Consider the following 16,102-nt stretch of genomic DNA (forward strand, 5'->3'; position numbering starts at 1 on the left):
AAAGTAGTACAAAGTTGAATGCTTCTGGAATAATCTACAGGGAATTTACACAAAACTCACCGCTCACAAGCTGCATTTAAATATTCTCCTGGATACCGTGTGGCTCGACTGTCGTACTTCTTTATATAATTCTCAACGTTTTTATATCATATATATCAGTCGCTGCCCGGAGAGAGAGGACCTCTTGAGTTAATGGAACAAACCCTGTCGTACAGGAGACGTATATGAACATCAGACAGCTGTCTCTCCTCGTCAACCTTTGCAGAGACTCCAGTCTGCGCCGTCGCTCGACACACTTCACCACTAAACCATAGAATTACACTGAATATGCAATATATATGTAAATTGATATATATATTGTATACATGTGCTCTTGTGCACATTCTGTTTCTTTTTCCGCTCTCTTTATATGAAATCAAATCGGTTTCCATCACCACCAGTAGAGACTGTTGTGTAAGATGCCTTTCAAATGGAAAAGTGGCTCCTCACATCTCGGAGCGTTTGAATGCAGTAATTGTGTTTCCTAGACGGGAAGCACGAGGCCCATACTCAGCTCAAGGATGGACTCAACCTGGATCTACACGCGGAAAGCTGAAGATTTGAGACTCTTCATCTTTGTCAGCAATGGAGCTGACCAACAGGTCAACGTTGGCTTATCACGGATATTGTCGTATACATCGCTAGTAAAAATAAAACGTCAAATTAGATCATCTAGAAACAATATCACGATTAAAATAATGGTACATTTTATTTATCTGACAGCTGTAATTACTAGATGCCTTCATTTTTTACCTGCTAAATGTACATTTTGGTACATTTCGTGGGTTATAACAATCACATTTAAGTGTGTTTTTGATATAATATTGATTTTTAGTAAGATGTGATACATTTCACGGTACTTTTAGTGCAACACTTGAACTCCACGCAACTCACCACGCTGTGTATCTGCGGCTTGCGTCTCTTCGCCAGGTCTATGATGTTGATCCCGTTGTAGTAGAGGTTTTCCATGCAGCCGTGGAAGTTCTTCCTCAAAAAGGTGCCCGGTTTACCGGGCAGCGGGATGCCTCCGAAACTCAGCTGCGATTGAAAGGAAATCAGAAAGCGGCGGAGCTCTTAGCTTTAGATGCAGCAATCGATCCAATATAAACCAGTACAGCAATTCATGTATTCATGCTATATTCATTAAAAGGAATATTTACATAATATGAATTTCACATTCTGTTCTGTATTTTACTGTATGTTAAAACCATCACAGTTCTCAAAATACATGCTCGCACATATTCTCACTAGTTGCACGGCTGAGTCAGTGATTCAGCAAGTGAGAAGACATCACCCACTCACTGGATCCAAACGTACACTGCAGAGCCACAGTTATGCATACAGTATTCTGGTCTGCGGCTGTTGTTCATGGTTTGGCGCATGTCGTTTAGTTCCACCTGAGGGAAATCTTAATGCTACAGCAGTTTGGGGAAGAAGTTTTCCTTTATTCACCTTGACAGTGTTCCCCGTGCACAAAGTGTGGTCCGTAAAGAAAAAAGGGTTTTTACTGATTTTGGAGTGGAGGAACTTGGCTGGCCTGCACAGAGCCTATTACACCTTTGGGATGAACTGGGACATTTGACTGTGAGCCAAACCTCATCATCACCCAACATCAGTGTTGGACCTCACTAATGCTCTTGTGGCTGACTGGAAGAAAATCCCCACAGCTATAGGTTCCAAAATCCTTTTGAAAGCCTTCCCAGAAGAATTGAGGCAGCAGATTAATGGCCGTTTCCTAATAGCTGTCGAGAGTCCTCACACAGTTGGTCAATCCAGGAGTAAGTATGCATGTTGTGTTTCAACACCGGCTGCAACTGTGCAAATTCAAACTGCATCTGTGAAGGTGATTTCATAAGGATTACACCCTTAGCTTTCTATTCTCATGCGGATTAAAATAACTGTGGCAGAATGAATATTAGTCATTCTTAGTCATTTTTTAAACAATGGGTTCTTGATTTTAGAATGAGGCAGAAAAAAAAGCAGCAGGCTTCTGATTCCAGCCGGCAAGTCGTCTGTCGCAACAATATTTGATCAGCTCAAATCTCTATAAAGCCAATCTGTGCAGAATCTGGAGACAGGATTTTGGTATCGGAAGCACTCTGGTTTCCATTTGTATAGTATTGACCAACCATTTTCCAGCAGGTATGGTTGAATGCAGGTGAACAGTCCGTGTGGAGAGTAAAAGAGGCGGAACGCATCGGCTGAAACTGAACCTGGGAACCCATCGGCTATCGTCTGATGATGATTTCGCTTTTTATGGTTTAAAATCTGCTTGTAAACTGGTTCCTTGTGAAACAATCCGGTTGCAGACATCGTCTCTCAACTCCAACTCCAGTCACCAACAACTAGCACGGAAGAAGAAGGTCTTGGCCCGAATATCCGCTGGCTAAACCAGAAAACCCCCAGAAATACGGCCTCTTGCCCCCCAGGAGATTATTACGAATCCCTTCACCCTAACCAATCTCACTCTTTATGCCTAAACCTAACCAGTCCAACCAACGACAGAAAAGAGTACCGGCTAATCAGAGGCAGAGTAGGGTCATGCCTTGGCCACAGCAGCATTCGTAATTTATCTGCGTCGAGAGGCTTCAATCTCAGAACCCGACGGCCGACGGGTTCTGAGATTGAATCAGCTCCCTGAGGCTGACTCATTTTAGAAGGAGAAGCCTGTAAAAGAGTGTTGAATACGCTCTTGATGGCTGCATCGATTATATGCAGTTGCTAAACTGTGATTGGACAATCGCTGAGCGGGGGAGCGGTTTAGTGACCTGCAGGAGGGCATATCTCAAAACGTCTTTAAATATGGTTTGAATATGTTTATAATGTTCTAGAATAACTGATAATAAAGTGTCAATGTGGAGAAACACAATAATGAATGCAAAAGTCTTTAGCGGTTGTCAGTCCTCCTGTTATTCCTTTGAGACAATAAAAATAACTCATCTCTGCAACATTTCTATCATTCATAACAGAGACGTCATTTCCAAACACGCCGTTTCCCCAAGTGCTCACAGTGAGCACACAGACTCTGTTTACGAAGGTGCTCCACGGCTCATTACTAGCTCCACTGTGCTCATCACTGTGTTATTAATGAAAGGCTTGTCCTGGACCTCACTGGATGAATTCATCACGAGTTATATTCAGGTTTGCAAAGCTGTGTTGTGATTGAACGGACCCCGTGGACTCACCTCGTAGTCCACCTCCAGTGAGTGTCCCTCCCCTTTGGTGTGGAAGTGCTGCGTGTGGGAGTCGACTGTGAGGTTGACCTGCTTGTTGAAGCGCTCTATGTGAACCGAGTGCCACTGCTGGTCATCCAGCAGACTGCCCACGGTGACGGCAACGCGGCCGCTGCTGAACCTCAGCCTGCTGTCGTCTGCGGAAGCACAAAGGAGACAGCGAGGAACGCAGTGAGCAGCTTCACAATGTATCGCTATAGTTAGCGAGGTCAACCATTTGCTGGTTTAAACTGTTCAACTCTGCCCATTTTCTTATCATCTCTTTTTCATCTTGTTGTGATCGAAATGCATTTGCTTGGAAAACAGCAATCTGACTTGGTAGATAGAAGCTTTTGTTTTCTTTGTTCTATTGTTGTGTTAAAAACGCTAACCGTCACTAGAACTGAGGTGAGATGTAACACCTCTCAGTCCCGACTGTGAGACTAAATGCTTGTGGAAACAAAAAAAGAAAGATTTTTCGAGAGGGAGCGGCTCAGAAAGCGCAGTTCACCTAAGTTGAGGTAGAGGTCCAATGTTCCGCGGTGGAGCTCCAGGGTGATGTAATCTCCTCTCTGCCCCTCTCCGTGCAGCAACACGCCCTCGGCCTGGTGGCTCTTGAAGCGCAGAGAGATCACGTCCTTCACCGTTGACATGGACTTCTGGTTGAACCGATACAGCAAAGAGCTTCTGCCGTCAAAGTCTGCCACGTACGACTCTAAAAGAGAAGCACAACGCCTCGTAAAGCAGTGTTGCAAACAGTACTTCCAACAAATGATACAAAGAAATGTTCTACATGATTTACATTGTGCTCTACTTGGTAACACTTTCTATGAGGCCCAGGTCTATAATGCTTTATAAACATATTATAATATGCTTTGAGAACGGTATAATTGTAGTTATAAGTACTCATGAATATGTATTTAATAAATATTTAGAAATTAATGTGTTTTTGTTTCGTTTTATGAGAATGATTTTAACAAATTGAAAAGCATTTTTTAATGCCTTATAAACTCAAGTGTCATAGTGTATATTTATAATACATTATAATATTTCAATAATGCATTATAATCACTATTATTGTGCATTATAGTGTGAAAATGAATCATTCTAAGTGGACGTTGTTTGCTTTACGTAAAATGTAAAAAATATACAGTGTATATATTTAATCAACTATTTGGACAACACTAATTAAAATGTCACTAAATTCATTTGTACTTTTCTTAAAAGCAAACAATGACAACTAATAACATTATAATGCATTATAACAATGATTAAACTGCGTTATAAAAATAATATAATGTATTGTTATAAAGCTGCTTTATTGTGTTGTAAGTAAAGGTTTTTGTTTCGTTCTTGCAGATTTCATGGTATTTTTTTCCATTTTACTAAAAGCAAACGACGGCCACTTAGAGCGATATAACAGTGATAATACTGCATAATAAAAAGATTGTAATGTTTTATTATTATACACTATGTTCCTTATGATAAAGAACATATTTACGAGTGCTTATAACTATAACTATATAGTGCAGAGAGCAGATTATAATGAGTGTTCATAATATACAGTATTATACCGTTTATAATGCATTATATACATAGGCGTCATAGAAAGCCCACAGATCTTTTAAATGGTGTTGCCATCCAGTCACTGTCTGGGAAATTGCTCTCATAATTTAGTCTGCATTGATTTATGAGCGGAATGCAATCAGAACAGGCTACTTCATTCCCCAAATGATCTGCCAAACATCGCCAATTCATTTCACTATTAACTGTTAATTACTAAATCACATGCATGTTAAAACACGAGACGGCTCCGAATGGATAATAACAAATGAGTAGTGTGTCATTTAGAGGAGTGTGTTCAGAGTCGAATCTCAAATGAGACGGAGTGTATTGGGGGGGGGGGGGGGGTAATTGATCGCATTGACGCGAGCTACAAGATTTAGTGTCGGTAGTAAAGATTCTCTGGGGATCGATATCAACCCGTCCCCCAGAGACATGGCGTTTAATTTAAGGCATAACATACCCACTGGCTGCAATGTATTAAATGAAATTCATTTTTAACACCACAATAATCCATCCAGCGTCAGCAGCATCGAAACAATCAAACAATTAAAAATGTGTTTGAGTAGCAGTAGCCCAGTGTTTCCAACAGTGGAGTGAAAACCGGACAACAGCTATTTTACAGGACACGTGCAGCTCTGTTAAGTAGCAATCCAAAGGAAGGAAATAAAAAGAGTATTGTACCCAAACTTGTCATCATAATGAGAATCTCTCCTTACACTCTCCCTGTGTCACTCTCATCATTCATGTACAATTGATTTCAGGGAGTCCCGGAGAATAGATCTGAGATCCGCGGCGTTGTCGGTGTCACCTCTGTATAATCCTGCTTCCAGCGACACGCGCCTGCATACATTATCACGCGGCAGAAAGAGCCGCAATGTGACCTTTCTCAGGTCTGCCGACGGGCAGATTAGCACTTTCTGTAACATAAGTCGTCCATCAGTTGCATTGTGAATCATTCTGTATGTTCAGTGGTTTATGGGCAGACGCATGAATCCACAAAATATATAGACTAATGGAGGAACAGGGAGTACGAGAGGCAGCTTCGAGTTTTTGGGCTCATAAAAGTGATTATCGTGGGATATTCTCACAGTGTTTCCCAGCACATTAATCCAGCGGCTCATCTAGTTAGTGCTGCCTCCCAACGTGTGGGAGAGGTGTCAGTGAATCCTCATTACATGTATTTTAAAGCATTGTTCAGCATATAAACGGTGTGTCTTTTGATCACGGACGTCCAGTTTGTTTTAGCGTCTCATTACATGGACAGAATTATTTTTAATGTAATCTTTTATGGTTATATCTTTTCAGACAATAATTGTCTTAAAAAAAATCATTCTTTTTGTTATTGTTGTTCTCTCTTATTATTTATGATTGTGTCCACTCTCAAACATTTACACAGTCTTCTGTGATGAGGGTTTCGTCCTTGTGTTTTTCCTATTTTCAGTGTGCTGTGCGTGCTGTGTGTGTTCCTGTAGCCGTGACCTGCATTTCTTTCCCTCGTACACCTGTTTAGTGTCTAGACTCGTCAGCCTTTTTTGTTGCCAGTCCTCCTGGTCTTGTTATAGCATTTCCTCCCTCATTCCAGTTCCCTGCCCACTCCAGCTGTGCGTGGTGTAGTGATTAGCAGCATGGGTGTTCATACCTGTCTGTTGTTTTGAGTTCTTTGTCAGTCTGTCTTTAGTTGAAGCTGCCTCGGTGCTCCTCGTGACCTGCCTGCCTGAGTTTCCTCGTATCTCTACTTTGTGTTCCTTTGAGAATAAATAGTTTCTGTCTCTGCCTTTGGGTCCACCGGTCTGCTTCAGACGATGACAATGTTCCCTGAATTGGCACATGCCAGCTACCGTATATTGATTACTTGTTCTATCTGGCGTTTGCTTTAGTACTTGAAGCTAGCCAGTGTGTGTGTGTCACACTTAGTACTTACTTTGTCATTTTTATCAAGTATTGATTTGGCAATTTGTGTGTTAAAAACAAAAAAAAGTTATCTTGACATAATTCCCGACACATATATTGTAAATTGCTGTGACAACAATCTCCCTTAAACTACTGTTTTTCACCAGAAACTACATTTTTACAAGATTGCATTTAAACACATCCTCATAACATTATAATGCCATAATGGAACTCAATGCAACCTCCGTTAACGTTAGCTGTTAGCTCAGTTATTTAGCCAAGCAGGACTGTGCTGCCCACCGGCTGCTAACAGCTAACAGCTAACAGCTAACGCTAAGTAGCTCTCCTGATTATTTAAACAAGGATGTAGTTGTTGACAATGTAGCATTATCAGGAAAAGGAATAGGGTGCAGAAGAGTGTTTGACCACAGGTGTGTTGTATAGTTTGCACATGCTCAGTAACGATCAAGCAGGATGCGTGTATCGGGTAGCAAGTGACAAGCGTTGTTGTTGTTCCTGTGTAGCGTAAATGAGCTGATAAAGTATATAATAATGACTCACATACTTTGTAATATGTGCGTGACGTGGAACACCTTTTCCTGTCACGGCAGAGAGCAATGACTCAGTGATACGACTGCCAAGTAAAAACTCATATTATCCTGAGATATTAAGTATTTCATTTGTGTTTTTTTTTTACAATCAAATTGGTCAATTCTGAATACAAACAACGTTTCATATCACGAGACAAAAAGATAAGTAATTATTATTTTGGTGTTAATCGGCCCGCTAGCGTGAATGAGAGCATTAACAACATCAGTAATGACCTCAGCTGCGTATCTGTCTCCACTCTGTGTTTTTTTTGTAGGTCATCGGTGTTCAATTACAAATCATTCCGTATTTTGCAGCAGCATTCATCAAGAAAATGAGCCCCACTCAACTCTTTGCTGTATTTGCTGCTGGGTGGTGATCATCCCCCTGTATGTGTGTTTCAGACCCTGCCTGTCGGGTTCTTGATTAGTCATCTCACCGCTGTCTGGAGTATCAAACTGCGTGTTAAAAGTAAGTGAAGAGAAAATGGCTCCCTCATTCCTCTCCATCAAGAGAGAGTAGCTGCAGGTGCATAAATGAAGGAATCCTTCGAGGTGGTGTAAAGCACAGAGGTTTTTTTTTTGATGTGTCGACTGAGTGCTTTTCAGAGTGTGTTACTCACTGTAGGAGCAGCCGTACACCTCCACTCTGAGGCCCATCCAGCCGCTGGGGTTCCAGTCGAGAGGGACGAAGCGCAGGAAACGCGTTCTCACCGGCTGGGACAGCTTGTTCTGGACAACGGCCTCCGAATTCACATTCCCGACAAATCTCTGCAGGTAAAACAGAGCGACAGAGATTGATCGTGGTTGTGTCCGAAAGGCTCCGCTGAGAAACGAGAAAAATGACCTCCGATCCAAAAGTGAATAGTAATATTTTTTACCAGTCTGTTTATTTTAGCTGAATACTTGAAATACAAGCACAAAGAAAAAAAAATCAGAAATCCTCAAATAGCACAGACAACAACCGAATGCTGACAAGGCGAGGCCAAGGGCACCGTCCTCTTCCTATCCTTGAACATACTATTTGATGTAAAGTGATAAGAATCATCGCGTGGTGTGGAAATACGAGAATATCCGCTCAAGCAGATTCCACGCGAGCGGGAGGAAAATTCACCACCGAGGCAGCCGGGGGGGCAATAACGGCTCTCGTATTGTGTTTTCCCCCTACAGAGCTAAAAAAAAAAAAACTCTGAGTACAATTGTGAGATGTCATTCTTCTTTTTTCTATTCCAACCCCTCCTCAGCTCTCTCTCTGCCCCACACAAAGCCAGGGGACATAAACAAAGAGGAGAGAGAGTGAAAGATGGGTTCAGAAAAAAGAAACCAGACAAATGACCTCTCCTCACAAATGACTGATTACCAGCTCCTTCATAACCGATAGTAGGCAGCTGACATATCAGATCAATAAGGGTTCCTACTATAAAGACAAAATATACATCATTGACAGTGGAGCTCCAGGCTTTTCGTGGACAGTTCAACACATTCAGACGAAGCCAATAATTCAGCTTTCCGCAACAGCAGAGACACAATTACCAGCGGCACACACGACTGTCCGGTGCCTTCAGAGGCGCCGCGAAGCAGAAGCATCATTAAATGCACCGGGATGCTGCTACTTGGTAGATAATCAAGGCGACAGCGCGACTGTTCAGGCTGTTATTGTGATTTATGCCACCGCTTCCCCTGTTTTGAGCCATTTATTGAGCGGAGCCTCGTGGCTGAATCGCAACACGCGTGCGAGCCAAGGCTTATTTACACATGCACAGTTATTCACGTCCGCACAGGAGGGATTAACAAATGGCCCTCAGTTTTATACGTTCGGTCAAAGCAAATGTATTACTTTACCGCTAAGAACTGCTTTTAGAGCAAAATAAATATATGGGAACCCATTGGCCTTGAAGAAAAAAAAAAAAACAAGCCATACATATTCATGGCTGCTTTGTCTTAATCACGTTTTCCAAATGCTTTCAAATCCCCCAAAAATCAAATGTAGCCATCAGTGTTTTTTGGGGGGGGTGAAGCTGATGAAAGCATGCTGCTGTGCTTGTTACACAGAGCTCCGAGCGTGGCCTTGTTATTTCCAGGCTTTGTGTGAGACACGCCGCAGCGGAAGAATATTTGATTGTTCCGCATTCGAAATCTAAAGCCTTTTCGGGATGTGGTTGATCTCCTTCATTGGGACCGTGTGGTTTGAAGTGACTTGACTGTGCAGTGCTGGAAACATGGAGCACGCGAGACACGGCATGACATCATCCCATTGGAGCCCCAATGGCCGCTATGAACCAGCGTCTACGAAGAACAGAAATACTAACATATAGTTTAGGACACCGTTGCAAAGTCCAGGTAGATGTTTAGTGCATAGTTCATGGGGGAGTTATGAGACAATAGGCCACTGGGCCCACCACCTCACATAGGAGCAAGACACACCGACCGTACAGTTGTTTAGCCTCATTTGTGTCTCTTCGTATAGTCGTTATGAGTCTTTCTGTGGTTTTGTGTCTTTGTAGTCATTTTGTGTCTTTCTAACTTTGTTTTGGTCTTTTATGGTTATTTTTGTTGGTGGTTGTCTTTCCCTTTGTGTCTATTTGCAGTTTTTATGTATCTTTTTGTAGTATTTTTTGTGTCCCTTTGTAATGGTTTTATTTTTCTTTGTGGTCATTTTGAGTCTCTTTGTAGTCGTTACGTACAGTATCTCTCTGTGGTTTTGTGTCTCTTTGTAGTTTTTTGGTGTTTCTTGGTATTTATCGTAATGTTTTGGTCATTTTGCCCCTTTTCTTAGTCTGTGTGTTTATCTCTTTGTAGTTGTTTTGCATCTCTTTGTAGTTGTTTTGGTATTTTTGTAGTTTTCTTATGTCTAATTGTAGTAATTTTATGTTTATCTGTGGTCATTGTCGAGTATCTTCCTGGTTGGTATATTTATCTTTGAGTGTCATTTTGCACATGTTGGGCCCATCGGCCTGTGCTCGGCCGGCCCGTTCAATCATCCAACCATGTCAGTTTGGTTTATTGCTTGTGAAACTCCACTTCTTCTTTTATTTTTGTTACAATCATTAACCCCGTCTTTCCACTCAACTCCCAGCTGAATATCTGAAAAAAATCGAATGAACCAAACAAACTGGGATGACGGCTGCACTGCAGCGATTCTAGCTGTTCATTATCCAACAACACTTACACACGTCAGCGTGAGTCATTAGTATTCCAGAGCGACACCACTACAGGAACACCACTGAGGCTGTCCCGAGTATGACGTTTGTTTTTGTTTCCTCTCTGGGAAAAAAAAATTAAAAACAATTGCAACAGAACATCCTGTGTGTTTCAGCGGGGAGATGAAGTAAAGCCCTGGGGGTGGAGAAGCTTTTTCCAGAGGTCGCTCCTTATCCACATAAACAATCCTAACCCCGCCGTGACTTCATTATTTCTATTCATGCATCTGTCACTGTGGAACAGCCTCCCCTCCCCATTCATTAAGACTCTTTACTCTTCCTCTCCGGTGATGAGCTCCCCCGTGTCAGTTTTCCTTTGTGTTGCATGCAGCACAGATGCATACGTTTATTTTAATCAATTCACCGGGGGGATGAATCCTGCTGCCGGCGGTGAATACAGTATGTTCCAAAAGGTTACCGGCCAGTTAAACAGCCGCAGGGAACAACATGGTGAGAAAGCCAGAAGTGTGTGACCTTGCAATGAAAATGCTGGAGCAATCCCTGACCTCCCGTCTGCCAGACGTCCTCTGACCGGGACCAACAAGCCTCATATGTCTTCTTTTTATTGGCAAGCAGCAGAGGATACGCTTTCTGTTTTTGTTACATTTCGGGTTGAGGCGTGATTAAGATATCTCGGTTTTAAGTTTTGTCCAGAGACTACAGCCAAACTAGCGGCCCTGTGAGGCTGCACAGTGACGCCCTGAGGGCAACGTCAAAGTCCCAGTGAAACACAAGTTAAAGCGACGCGATTTTTCCTTTCATCTCCCACTCGTCCTCCTCCTGATGTAACAACAGGTAAGGGAGGTGTGTGTGTGTGTGTGTGTGTGTGGAGCCAGCTGTCCTCTGTAGCTCCGTATCACGCTAAACTCCAAGCAAGCCCACTTTTTTAGCAGTCCAATCAAATACAAAGAATTTGATTTAAATCCCCTTTATAACTGTACACCGCTCGATTATTCTGTTTCACTGTGAATAAGTCAAAGTACAGAAGGCTAAGGCGTTTTACGGGGACTTTAATTAACGTGGGCACGGCGGGCGCTGTCCAGGGTGCTGATTCTGGAGCCGTCCTGGGTATTCACCAGTGTGCTCAATGCTGACCCTGCTGGTGGGGAGTAATGGTGAATAGTTGTCTCACCTTTAAATCTCACAATATACATACACACATATATACACTTTGTTGTTCCAGTCAGTTATTTAGTTTAATTCTAATGTATTTTCCTTGTCCATTCTAGTAGCTTTTTTTGTTTCTGTGTTGGCTTCAGCTAAATAATATATTAGGTTTTTGACGTTTGAAGTGTGTCGTGTACACTCCGGCTCTGTTAAGCAACATTGCAGGCATCTTGTTCACAATGGCGAGGTTAACATGATGATGTATGCTGTCGGAGGTATAAGGTTGACCGTGAAACATCTCAGGGTGCTTTCAGACCGTCTCCCTGGTTAGTTGGGCCGGTGTGAAAGCTGTCAGTTGAACCCTGTTTGTGGAACAAACAACCAAACCGAGACGTTCTCGAAAAGGAGGGTCTCGCTTCCAAGCAGACTGGTGTCGGTTTGTTTGTGGTGTGAGAAGAAATGAACCAACCGCCGGATGTTATGATAGCAGATACATAGTTTTAGCACAAACAGCTTATCTACTCCTAAATCCATCTGCTGATTTTGAAGTCTGTTCAGGAAGCGATCTTATAATAAATCTGTCTCGGGCCATTTATGTAACCTGTTTATGCAAATCAACACGTCTGGACGTCAGTGTTGGTATTCTCCCTGATTAATGGATCAAAGGCTCTTAGAACTGCTGTGCTCGTATTTGACTCTGTGTACTAAAATGCAACAAAGTATAATTCTTTCCCTTAGTGCAGACCAGATGAAACCAACTACAGGAGTGAAAGCAACCTTATTGCAGGGTGTTAGCATGCTAACATGTGCTGGTTTGAACTAAACACAAAATGCAGCTGAGGCTTCTGGGTATTTGGTGCTTAAATTATCGATGTGATGACATCACAACAATCACCGACGTCAGAGGGATTCTTCCTCTGGGGACCTCGAACATCCGTACAACATTTCATGGCAATCCACCCGGCAGTTAAGATATTTAACTCAAAACCACATTACGTGAACCGCTCGGTGAAAACTCAAGGGTCAAGATCACCAAAGTCGGTAAGATTCAACCACCAATTTAATACACATAATGACCAAACGATTGTTTTGAATTTTCCTTTGTGATCGGGCTGTGAAATATTCCAAGCGCAGTCATGATACGAGATACAATTACGCAGATAAAATCAGCAATCATGCAAAACCCATTTGAATCCTTGTTAGATTCCCATCTACCTGAACAGCTAACAAGCGTGGAAATGAATGTGCAAATTCTTTCCTCCCTCACGGACAAGAGTTTGTTTCACACGTTTATTCAGAGCCGCATTAAAAATAGATTTTCTGAAAAAGGGTTTTTCAAGGATAATGAAGGTAATGTGGAACCCCCTGCTAGAACACATTCCTCTTCCCACCTCTGAATATTTGCAAAGAGAGCGTCCCGCTCACTCACTCGTGGATTGTTAATATTTTACAGGGAATTAAGTTAAAGCGGGATTTAAAACGGGTGCTCCGCCACTTTTTAAAGAGTTAACTTTAAAAGTACCATCGAGCTAAAAACCTATTTTTTCACATTTGGAAAAGACGTTGATGAGCTGATAAAAGACCACATTTCACCTCCTAAATGTTTCCACAGACAGGAGTTATTTTCACAGATCTTCTCCCCTGGCTCTCGCTAATTGGGTTATTATCAGCTTGTCGAGTAGAACCATCGTGTCGTTTCACGTGTTCCTCTTGTACTTTATAAGGCTTTTTGCTCCCACAGACAGGAGGCTGTTTTTACTTGTTTTTGAGTGTTTGAACTCGAGAATGAAGATGTCCTTTGAACGCTTCGATGCGGAGCAGGATGTGTCCATAGATACGGTTCAGTTTCCCATAATATTTGATATTATATATTAATGGTCCTCAGAGGATGGGCTGCTATTGATTTTGGTGACTCAGGTTGTTTTTCTAGAGTGGTGGAAGTTTCCCCCAAATCAATCTGAGTCAGACTGATTTAAGTGAAACGAGACAACAACGGCACACAAAATACCTAGTATTCTATGAATACGTGAATACATATGTGAATGGATATTTTAAGTATATATACAGCTTTAAAAAATAAATATATATGTAGAATTATATTATATATACAAATTATGAATAATAATTATATTGTGTAATATATCACTACATATCTTAAGTGGAGGGAAATAAGCTATATATATATATAATGTTATACTATATTATACTATTTGTAAGCTAATGGCTCAGGGTTTGTTTGTTCCAGCAGGATTGGTGACCTTTATCCCCGTGCATTTTTTTCTTTTTTTGAATGGAGCTCATTTTTCCGCCGAGCTAATTTGGCTCACCGTTACTTAAGAATGGCTGAGAGCTAGCAGTCATATCAGCAGCTGCTGCTGCTCTCTCATTAGTCCCCCTCGGTTCAGTTCCTGGCAGTGAGCCGTTACCTTGGAGCTTCACTTGTTAAAATGCCAGACGGATGTGAGTAAGTCTCAGCCAAAGGTCTCGGTGAACGCCGTAGTTAGTCAGCTTCAGTGTGAGTTTCAGAATGAGAGATTTCGGACTAATTGGCTGACATTCATCCTGCGCTATATAAATGATACTATAAATCCAAGTTCACATGAGCGCCACAGACGAGACGGAGGGGGGCTTAAATTGTCTTTGTGAGCGTGCATTAAGCACACATCAGTCGGTATAAAGCTCCGTCACGCCCGGTCTTAATGCTTGACAAGTTTTGGAGGACGACGGGTGTTTTGACTGGTGTTATACGCTGCTGAGTGCTACATTCATTTCAATATGTGAGATACTCACAGCCCTCTCTCTCTTCTCTCTCTCTCGGGTCACTTCCAAAAGGTGACAGCCGCAGGTCACGTTGGTATTATCTCTACATAAAGTCTTCATTTCCCTTCTCGTGAATAACGACACGAGGAACACACGAAGCAAACGTCTCAGTGAGCTTCACTCTGTAAATACTATTTTGAGCGCTAGTTATGATACTTTGCTCTTGTTTACATAGACAAATTAATCTCTGGTTAAATATCTAAATATGACAAAAAAAATGTTTTAGCCAGATGGAACATGAAATGTGCTCCGAGGCATTAGCAGACTAAGCTGCTGCTTAAGGCCCCCGGCCCATCAGGGGCCCATCAGGGGCCCACGTTATGCTCTGCTCAGGGTTGAAGTGTTTCAGTAATGTTTGTTGTCATGTTTTAAGCATCCATAACAACGGAGGAAATGCATTTGTTGGAGCGATTTCTGTTGAAGTTGATTTTGGGGAATAAATGAATCCAAACCGTCCACTTCATTGGACAGACTGACTTGATGAGACGTCTTTGTCAAAGCTAAGATGCGTTGCGACGCAGACGTGGATGTCTTTGCATCGATGCATTGACAGAAGAGTTTGGTTTCATTTCAGCTCAGTGTGAGCCTTGTTTGCTTGAGTATTGCTGTCATATACTGTCACGATTGTTTCCTCTGTCTCTCCTCTGATCTCTGTGTTTCACCGGGGGCGGAGCTTAAACACACACTGTGAGCTCAGAGCAGAGAGACGACGTTCAACAACAACGTTAGGCAGGAAAAAAGGTGCTTTCAAGCTGAAACTCAAACACAGTGTTGTTCTGTTGGGAGCTGCAGCGACTTAAACCAAGTGAGAGTAGAAGAGCTGAAGAGCTGTGCATGAGGAAAAGTCTGCTAGCCGCTAAGCTAATGCATGCATTTTCTATTTGTCACTGCATTTTTCACACTTGTAATGCTTTGCAGAAGGATTTATGTTTTACTTTTGTAATGTTTATGTGACGAGGAGGCTCACACAGATACCGGCATTCAAAATGTGCAGCTCTTTACATTATAGACTGCTTTTAATAAAATGATGACATGCAGCAATATAGAAAATTGAGGATAGGATACAACAAGTCGATGTGCATTGAATCGTTAATAACAGTGCATTTAGAGCATTTGTTGGGGACTATTTTCAGCCCTAAGATAAATACACACCCCGTGTGTTTGTGACAGCAACAACGTGAACGTTTAACGGAGCTTGTGGGGGATTCTGGCTCCACTTTAAAGGGGTTCAACCTGTTTCAGAGTTGTCAGAAGTGTCTTGTTAAAAAGCTACCAGTGCTCCTTGTTTCTCCAGGTGGCTGAATGAACTATAGTCTCAGAGAGGCTTCCAGGTAACACACATGGGTTTTTAGGAAACCTGGGGCTCAATTATGACACACCCTAAAGCTCTGTTCACTCTCGCAGCTAGCCGTGAGCTCCGAGCACGTGCAGAGGCGTTCATGCTCATTGCGCTTGTTTGTTGCAATATTCTCCGAAACACCAGAGGGCGTACGAACAACATGAACTGTGAAGAATCAAAAAGACAACGAGCGGAACAACCGAGGACAACAATTTGATTTGGCTGCAGATTATTTGCTAAAATGTAAATTTTAAAGCCTGAAAGATGTTTTTTTAATGCATCTCTTTCGAGTAGTCTGGCTTATTCGTTGTTGTCGTCTTTTTTTTATGGTTTTGCTTTGGA

The 16,102-nt window shown here is 42.1% G+C and overlaps 1 protein-coding gene across 1 annotated transcript in view; it reads right to left on the bottom strand.

Annotated features, from left to right (window-relative positions):
* cntnap5a (contactin associated protein family member 5a) overlaps positions 1-16,102 on the bottom strand; it is a gene marked incomplete at both ends in the record, with an annotated part of 83,699 nt that overhangs the window by 45,697 nt on the left and 21,900 nt on the right. Inside the window, 4 exons of the mRNA XM_079169614.1 lie at positions 934-1,077; positions 3,225-3,409; positions 3,763-3,966; positions 7,918-8,065. Coding sequence (XP_079025740.1) covers positions 934-1,077; positions 3,225-3,409; positions 3,763-3,966; positions 7,918-8,065 — 681 coding nt within the window. The remainder of the gene's footprint in view (positions 1-933; positions 1,078-3,224; positions 3,410-3,762; positions 3,967-7,917; positions 8,066-16,102) is intronic.

Source organism: Pholis gunnellus, assembly GCF_910591455.1.
Source record: "Pholis gunnellus genome assembly, chromosome: 12".
NCBI classification, from domain to species: domain Eukaryota; kingdom Metazoa; phylum Chordata; class Actinopteri; order Perciformes; family Pholidae; genus Pholis; species Pholis gunnellus.